The sequence below is a fragment of the Nicotiana attenuata genome, unplaced genomic scaffold, assembly GCF_001879085.1.
Source record: "Nicotiana attenuata strain UT unplaced genomic scaffold, NIATTr2, whole genome shotgun sequence".
Lineage (NCBI taxonomy): Eukaryota > Viridiplantae > Streptophyta > Magnoliopsida > Solanales > Solanaceae > Nicotiana > Nicotiana attenuata.
Window position 1 is genome coordinate 82,068 of NW_017673012.1, and position 9,271 is coordinate 91,338.

The following is a 9,271-nucleotide window of genomic DNA, read 5'->3' on the forward strand; positions in this document are numbered from 1 at the left end:
GTATATCTATTAATACCACGCAAAACATAACTTACTAGTTATTAACTTCAAATTCTGAATCCGCCTCTATGTCTTATTGATCAGCATAACATGCCAACAACCAAAATGTTGTTGGAAGAGAGAGAAGCTTCTTGTGTCATCATAAAAGACAACTAACTAGGCAGCGCTAGTTGTGTCCCAGAGGAAAGGGTAGCAACGTGCTGTGGTGCAGTCTCCTTTAAAATAAATGTACAAACAGGTAATGGGCGTAGATACATAAAGAATTTGACAATGGACAAAGGGAATGCGTGGTCCTAGGGACAGAAAGTATTCAGTTGGATCTACTACACACCAGCTCACGCCCATGCTACTGCCGCATAAAGGAACAACACATATACTCTTTTGGAAATAAGAAAATAATTGCTTTAACCAAAAAATAAAATGAATTCCATGATACATTTGATAGCATTAAATTTAACCACAGGGAACTGTGGAGACATCGATAGCATTTCAATCCTTGATTTCGTATCCTACGCTAAAACCAAAACTATTGAACTTGGAAGAACACCAGAAATGATTTATATTAACACAATTTGTAATGGCATTGTTACCAATCTCTGTACCAAGGTTGCAAGCATCAGAGTTAATGGCGTTGCATGAAGTTTATCGTCTATGCACCATTAATTACTGCTTCAACGTGCACTGCTTTCCCATCTTCCACGATCTTCCCGTTTCGAGGCCTCTGCACATAATGCAGAAAACAGTGTCAAAACTAATCTCAGTAGTGACAAAAGCTATGATCCCTAATATGGAAATGTGTAAATCTCTATACCCATTCTGCAGGATCTCCAGAATTTCCATTCAGCAGTTTGTGATTCTCTTCTTTAGACTTGCTATCCTTGGTCACTGGAAGCAACAAGGCACTAGTGCGATCAGGCAGTTCTGCAAGATACACCCTCAGCACTTTAGCCTTTTTAACATTTCTTTTGTGTAATAACAAGAGGAAGAGAGTGGAGAATGAAAATCAGATAAAATAATTCATCTGTAAACTGAAAACTAACCTGGTAACGTTTTATCAATGAAGAACACTACAAGGTTGACTGTGTACCTGTACCAAATTAATATATGGCTCATTTAAGTCACGATTACCATTTCTCAGTTAAAATAAAAAAGGCTCAATCAAGTCACATGTTTGGTTGTGAACAAAGAATGTACCAAAGAGCACAGCAAGCAAAAACACCAACTCACCATGCCACAACTACGTCAACAGTGTAATGCTTGCGCGATGCAAGAATCAATAAGCTTTGTGCAATAACAGCCAACCAAGCACACTGTTTTATAAACCTGCAGAATAAAATCTAGCAATCAGTGACAAATGCAAGTTGTGCCAAAACACTTGACAAAATATAGAAATGCAGCGTAAGCAAGGGAAGGAGAAAGTTCCAGTCACTCAGTTAACACATAACATTTATGTACCCTACAAAAGAATAAGTACTAATTATTGTAACAGTAGAATAGAAAAAAGTTCAAAAGAAGCCCTTCCCAAAGTGAACTTACAGAACCCTCGGAAAATTTATCTTCTAGGCAGATGATTAAAATAAGAGGAGAAAACAAAGCAAAAGGAAAGATAGGGAGTTGAAGCACCATTCATTAACTAGGTTGGGTACTTCCCATTACCCTCACACTGAACTCCCTTCCCCACCAAGTAATGGATGATTTGCATAGTTTCATTGTCACCAGAACTAAGACTAGAATGATTATCGGCCCAATTCCCACAGATATCATAAGTCATTTAATCAGCATTACCGCAGTACCTACCTTCGTGTTCCATATTTCTGGTATGTCCGCACAAAGACTAGAGAGAATATCATATGAGATGAAAATATCAGATCACCACAACCATAAAGCACGCCCCGAGGAACTGCACATTCATAAATGTCATGTAAGTGTCTAAATTAAAGAATGTCACTTTGGAACCACAAGGAGCATTTAGTAAAGGAGAATGCAACTTACCAATCAATAGCACTTCTAAAATATTGTCAGGAGCAGGAAGCGTGGCAAGCTTTGAACCCTGGTAATTTGCAGAATAAAATGAGTTGAGGCTTTGACAAAAAAGAGGATGAAACAAGCTGAGGCACAGCTGATAGACAGCAAAACAACAAGCTAAAACAAAAAGAGCATCAATTAAATGAGAAAAGCTTTTACCTCACGACAGTGATAATTTGGACCAGGAAGCTGTGTAGAATAGAATGTTATGATCCGAAGGAATTGACAACCCTGTGGCAAACAATTAACCAACTTAAAAAATGTAATGGATATCTAGGATTTCTCTCCAAATGTTTGTTATTTGTAGATAAGAATGAATAGTAAGTGAAGGAGTACAAGGGAAAGTAATCCAGGCCAAGAAAAGGGGCACTTACGACTAAGAATGCCAAGACCCTGCACCATATCAGAACTGTATAGATCTTTTTGGTCTTGAAAATAAAAGGGTGGAAGGTCCACTGCAGGAAAGCATGAGAAAAACCATTAGAATAAAAGATGGTAAATTAACTCTGCAGCAAGTAAAAAAGATTAAGACCAACCACCACATTTCCAACATCCATTCAAGGGTAAATGAAACTCTGGTTTGACCACCACATCAACATAACTTAAACTAATATCCAGGATTTCCCTGAATCTAAAGCCTGAAGCAGCTTGGCCTCACGGTTTGCCTCAAAGTAGTGCATGTGTGCTTGTGTACACTTAAATATCAAGGGAATAAATACAGTAATGATAGATAAAGAATCCAGTTTCACTTACGTAAGCTCAATCCTACCAAAGACAAAAGACAAAAGATGAGAAAAATTATAGAGAAACAAACTCACCAAGACAAAAGATAGAAAGATGGTGGTAAATACAGTTTCACTTATGTAAGCTCTATCTTGTCCAAGCTCCTAGAATTTCAATCAAAGAGAAAAGGTCAGTTCTACCTACCGTAATAGTGGGGGAGAAGAAAAAACAAAAAGCAAGAAAACCAACCGGAAGAAGATAGAAGCCGACGTCCTGAAGAATTGGTCCAGGCCGATGAAAGTAATGCACACCTCTAGCAGCAAGTCCATGGATGTACTGAAGAAATGAATATAGAGATTTCACAACTCAGGTACCCAAAATGCAATAAGAACAGGAATAAGAAACGATGATCAAGCAGAGTAACATAAAATCTTCATTTATTCGCCAAAAAATCATATTCAACAACCATAGAAAATGTAACAAAAAACTAATAACAAACGCTATGATTCAGTAAGAGGTTGGCCAGACAAAATTTGGCAGCTCCCAACCTCCTGTCTCTCCGCTCAACCTCCCTCCCTGCCTAGACAGAGGAAACATAACATATTTGCTAAAAGAAACACTCGAGCCTTGTGTAAAAGCATTGAATTTCAACATAACTTATACCACCTAGCTACTCTAACAAATCGAAAGCAGTTATATTTCAACCTAAGCTTATAGTACTTGCTACACCTGCGAGTCCAAAGCAGAAAAACTATGCATTTTGCCAAAAGCAAAGACGAATGAGATTTAGTAATCCAAATTTTAAAAGCTAATTGACTACAAATGAAGGATTTTGTAGCAGCACACTGTAAAATACATGAAATTAGGCACGCTCAAATAACCATTAAAAAGTACTTAAAAGAAACTGAAATTGATGGAAAGGAAGAATATGTAAAAACCTGACAAATCAAACCGCCAAGAATATACTTCCAATTCTCAGCAAGAAGATTGATCTCTGTTGTTATCTCCGCACAAAATCTCTTCCACAACTGCTCTCCATGACAACAACACAATCAGGAAAGAAAAAGGATCTCCAGAAATCCAAATTAACAAAACTTCCAGAAGCAAAAAGAGAGAGAACAAATAAAAAGCGAACCTTTGAAGCCTCGCGACCAATGTAAAACGACATATCTTTATCTGTACCAACCCGTGCCATATTATATCACAAACCAACCGTGGTGGTCAACATCTTTCAACCTAAACCCCCTTCACTTCGAAACAAATTTAGACCTCCTTTTTCCTTTTTGTTTTATCTTTCTGAAATACTTGAACCCGATTATCGAATCGAAACCAAAAAATTCCTGTTAACCCGAATTAACGAATCGAAGGATGATAAACAACCGATCTCGAAAACCTAATTACCAAATCGGTAATGGATAATCTGGAGACGGCAACGCAATCAATTGACAGTGAGTGTACAAATATGGAAACTTCACTGGAAAATAATTTACAATGTCGCCGGAAAATTTTCTTCCGGTTTACTTTTTTTCTCTCTCTAGAAACTGGTGTTGTGTTGTTTGGTTTCTCTCTCTAGAAACTACCTTCTCTCTCCTGTTTGATTTTCTGCAGTGTCTGCTAAAACGCGAGTTGAACACGGAGGACAGTTGAGAAGAGAGAAGAGTGATTGAAACAAATATATATAAAGCCTTTGCCCCTTCCCTTATTTCAAAAGAAGAGAAATAAAGAAAATTCGCCCTTCGCGAAAAGGGAAGGAAATTGGAGACTGATTATGACCTTCCATATAATAATTCTATATTATTAAGTAACAGAAAATAAGAAATATCTGATTAAGCAGCCATTTGTGGGATTTGAACTTATACTCTACATTTTGAATTGTGACTATAGAATATTTTGAATAAAATTCACAAAAAGCATACACATTTCTTCCTTTTATCTATATACACTAGAAATCAATATTTCACAACTGACTAAAAATTATGGTAAAATTGATAAGATTCTTCTACTCTTAACTAAGATTCTTCGGTTCGAGCCCAAAGGCATATAGCATGGGAAAAAAAACGTAGTGAGCACTTTTCCCTTTTGGGCGAATTAGCCATGGTTTTCGGAACGCCAAATGATTATTAGAAAAAATAGGACCAAACTTAAAAAATTTAATATCTTGATTTTAAAATTTAAAAGTCCACGATTAAAAAGACTTGAATATATATACAAATAACAAGCAAATTGAGGAATTTTGGTAGCTCAATTTGTTGGCTAATCTGAACTTTTATTATTGGCAAGATTTCTTTTGCACCTTATAATAATATCCTCCCCTATTGTTAGAGGTCGCTTGATTTTTATTTTTTTTCATATTTGAATTAACCTGTTACTTGAAGGAATAATCAAATATTTATCATAATCGATTTTACTTTTTTATTAAAAAAAAAAAATATAGATCGCTTCTATATTTGATAGGTCGAGGGTCTATCGGAAATAACCTCTTTACTTTTAAGGTAGGGATAAGATCTGCGTATACACAGCCTTCCCAAAACCTCACTCGTGAGATTATACTGAGTTTGTATTTGTTACTGTTATTGTTTCATATTTGATAAATCGTTTCCTTGGAAGAGAAAACTGTGAACCTTTATAAATTGAGGATTCCTCCTTCATAAAATAACACAATAGCATCCACAATATAGTCTTTAAGATAACTTTATTTAGCGGGAGAATTTATTCTTTCGAATAAGTTTTTTCTCTTTTTTATATTAGTTGATTGATGTAGATCAATTGATCAAAACTATATTGTGGTAGTATATTATGCCTCTTCTAGTATAATTTTTTGTCGTCTCATTTATTGTTGCCAAGGTATTGCTTTGTTGGTTTTCTCACGAAGCCTTGTTAGTTTCGATTCCAACAAGTGGTATCAGAGCTAGTGGTTCAAAGCGAAAGGTTCAAGGTCGGTTCAGATCAAGTAACGCCTAATTTGACGATAATGAAGACTTTTGTCCCAAAAAAAGATTGGAGCGCTACATGTGAAATAAAAATTTGAATCATATTTTTAACATTCATGTCGCTACATCTTTAAAAACAAAAAACTATTTTTAACCTATGGTATTTGTAACGCATGAGCTCCCATTTGCAACTCATGCTTACTTCTATTGTATGGACTTTCACTTTTAACTCTGCTCACTTTTAACGTATGACTCCATTTTTAACTCTGCTCGCTTTTAATGCAGAGCCCTGTAATTTTTAATCGATGCTCACTTTTAACGTACGTGTTCTTATTTTTAACCCATATGCAAATCTAACCATGGAAAGCAACATTGATAAAGATTATGTAAATAAGGTGGATCAAGTTTCGCGAAGAAAATTCAAGCCAAATAAAAGAATTGTTAGAGTTGCCGTGATTTACTTTTTTTCACAATTGAATTTTACATGTTACTTGATAAATTATTTATCATGATCGATTTTACTTTTCCTTAAAGGAAAATATAAATATCCCCTATATTTGACAGTTCATTTCTTGAGGACAAGATCGTGGAACTCTATAAATTGAGAATCCCACATTCACAAAATAACATAATAAAATCAACAATATAGTAAGCAAGAGTTTTTTATATTAGCGAATTGATGTAGATCAATTGATCAACTATATTACAACAACAACAACAACAACAACAACCCAATAAAATCTCATATGTGTGGTATTTGGGAAGGGTAGTTTTTATGTAGACCTTACCCCTACCCCGATGGAGTAAAGAAATTATTTCTGATTGACCCTCGGCTCAAAAAAATAAAAAAGAAGAAAAGAGATAATATATCAGTATCATCAACAGATATCATAAAAATAATAACAGTATCATAAGAACAAGAAAATAGATGAAATGCAATAACAATAACTAGTAAAGAAGGCCCGGTGTTATGAAAAATGGAAGAATGTTATGAACACAACATTAATCACTGGCAGTCCAAGACAAACCCTATCAGACTAGCCTCTCACCCTGTACGAAGTAGAAAAATACTCAACTACCTTCTAACCTACAACCCTAATGCTTGACCTCGACACCTTCCTATTAAGGGACATGTCCTCGAAAATCTGAAGAAACGCCATGTCCTGCCTCATCACCTCTCCCCAATACTTCTTAGGCCGTCCTCTACCTGTTCTCGTACCTACCAAATCCAACTGCTCACACCTTCTTACTGGGGCATTAGGTCTTCTCCTCTGCACATGCCCGAACCCTCTGAGCTTCGGTTCCCACTAGAGGTGTTAACCGGATGGGTTGTTCCGGGCTGGACACGAAAAAAATAGCCCGTCCGGTTATTGTTCCGGGTTGGTTAGTGAGCTGGGGTTCCGGGTTGGTAGTGGGCTGGAATTTTCCTGGTTTTGGTTGGCCCGTCTGGATTCGGGCTTAACGGATTCGGATCGGGCCGGGTTATTTTTTTTAAGTATATTTTATTTTTCTTATTCAATGTTATTAATACTTAAAAGTTTGCAATCTTTTAAGGCTTAGAACTAAACTTTAAAATTTGAAGTTTAAAGTTTTAAATTTGAATTTTAAAATTTTAAAATTGAAATTTGAAAGTAAATGGCTATAAAAAATTATTTAATAAGACCAATAGGCAATATGTAAGGACTAAACTCCGAAGGCTTTCGTTTATATTTTCATTGAATAACAAAAATACTTCAAATTAATTTGCAAGTTCTATTTTGATTTTTTGATTTTTGAACTTGCAAATTAAAAGTTTACAACAATTATAAAAAATAAGAAAGAGTACATCACATGCTTTGAATCATTTTGGTAAGTTCATCCATGTCAACATGAGGTTTTTGATTTCCGGCATTGCTTTAATCAGAACCATAAACCATTATATCTCTAATTTCTTGGTCCTCCGCTTCATCTACCTCTTCACGACCTTGATTTCGCCGTTCTGATCTTATCTAATCTCTGAAGCACACTAGAATTTCTAACGCGTTGTTGCCCAATGAATGACGGGTATCTCCTAGTTGTGCCTTGCTTGGCTAAACGCGCTCTCTAATGCGACTATTGAAATCGGCACATTTAGCACGTCTCGAGCCATGGCCGAAAGAACAGGAAATTGATTTGAGTTGCTCCTCCACCAACCCAGCGGTTGAAATTCCTTTGTGCGGGTCTCTGGTGACTTTTGCAAGTAAAATTGGGGTTCATCAATATTCCTGATATTGGTTTGTTGATGCTCTCCTAGTGTAGACCAAATCAAATAATCTTCAACACCATCATTATCCTCCAAAGCACCGGTCCCAGATGTTGAAACTAAACTTGAAGGAATATTTGCATCTACAGCAGCAGAAGCAACAACAATGTTAGCATAATAATTATATAAAGTTTGTAAATGATTGTGTAGATCAGAAATACAAATTTCAATATTAGGAATTTCAGTTGGTCCAATATCCATCAACATATAAAGCAGTGATTAATTAGCGACAAGTGGCCATTTTGATAGAAGAATTTAAAATAGCACCAATTAGGTAAATAGGGGGGAATTAGGTAGATATATTTTTTAAATTTATCTAACATAGATTCAACAACAGAAGTATATCCTTCTTTCTTCTTTAAATTATGGAGTAAAAGAGAATTTTCAGCAATATGAACTAAACTGGTCACGCCCAACTATGCCCTCTAAAAAAGGGACTCTGCGGACGTTGTAAATATAACCTGAGTATTACGCCCAGGGTCGAATCCACAGAGAGTTAACCTATCGATCACTATCTTTAGACCCAATAAACTCTTCAGAACCAGCTTCCCTGATGTTTGAATCACAGTTGAAGGTTGCTTTACTAACTACGGTTGCAAGTAAATTAAACAGCTGTAAATTAAAATGCTAAGGTTGTAAACAATGATGAGAAGAAGCTAAGGCAATGATTTCCCCTATTGAAAGAATCCCTTCTGTTTATGCTCATACAAATTTACCAACACATCTCTATCAATCATGAACGCTCATATTACCGTAAATCTCTCCCGAGTAATCACAGTAATATACTAATTGCACTCTCCCGAGATACACCAACTTACTTTATTTAGCACAATTCACTTTAGATTACACCCAAGGCTTCGTTATCCCTAATCCCGCCTTTAAACCCGCAATTATAGATTCCTCTTATACTTTGGGAGTGGTGTTGTTCAACGATAACCTAAATATGCACTCTTTTCCAAGTTATGCACACTAAATAGGCACATCTAATTGAGGATCCTGTCAATTAACTACAACAAACACAAAGTTGAACAAATAGAGATTGAAACTAGCAATTTGTATTCACATAAACAAGATGTTCATCCCCCAATAGGTTCCATCAAAGCCTTAGACACAGGATTTAGCTACTCATGGCTATGGGAAAACAAACTAAGATAGAATTCATCATAACTAGCAATAAAAATCAAAGAAAAGAAGAAAGATGTTTTGGGTGATCTCTCACAATTGTTCTCCTTGCCAAGATACTCTAAAATTCAATACATGCCTCTCTTGGGCGAAGTCTTGTATTTAAAATAGGGTTTAGGTCTAAAAATCC

The 9,271-nt window shown here is 35.8% G+C and overlaps 1 protein-coding gene across 1 annotated transcript; it reads right to left on the reverse strand.

Moving 5' to 3' along the window:
* Positions 1-377: 377 nt before the first annotated feature.
* Positions 378-4,433, reverse strand: LOC109215187 (phosphatidylinositol:ceramide inositolphosphotransferase 2-like). The gene is made up of 12 exons (XM_019379202.1): positions 3,884-4,433; positions 3,687-3,776; positions 2,998-3,084; positions 2,844-2,912; positions 2,400-2,480; positions 2,185-2,256; positions 1,993-2,050; positions 1,798-1,900; positions 1,228-1,323; positions 1,041-1,087; positions 812-921; positions 378-721 (listed from the first exon to the last, which is right to left on the reverse strand). The coding sequence occupies exons 1-12, from the start codon at positions 3,941-3,943 to the stop codon at positions 650-652; spliced, it is 945 nt and encodes a 314-aa protein (XP_019234747.1). The 5' UTR covers positions 3,944-4,433; the 3' UTR covers positions 378-649.
* Between the last annotated feature and the right edge of the window lie 4,838 nt (positions 4,434-9,271).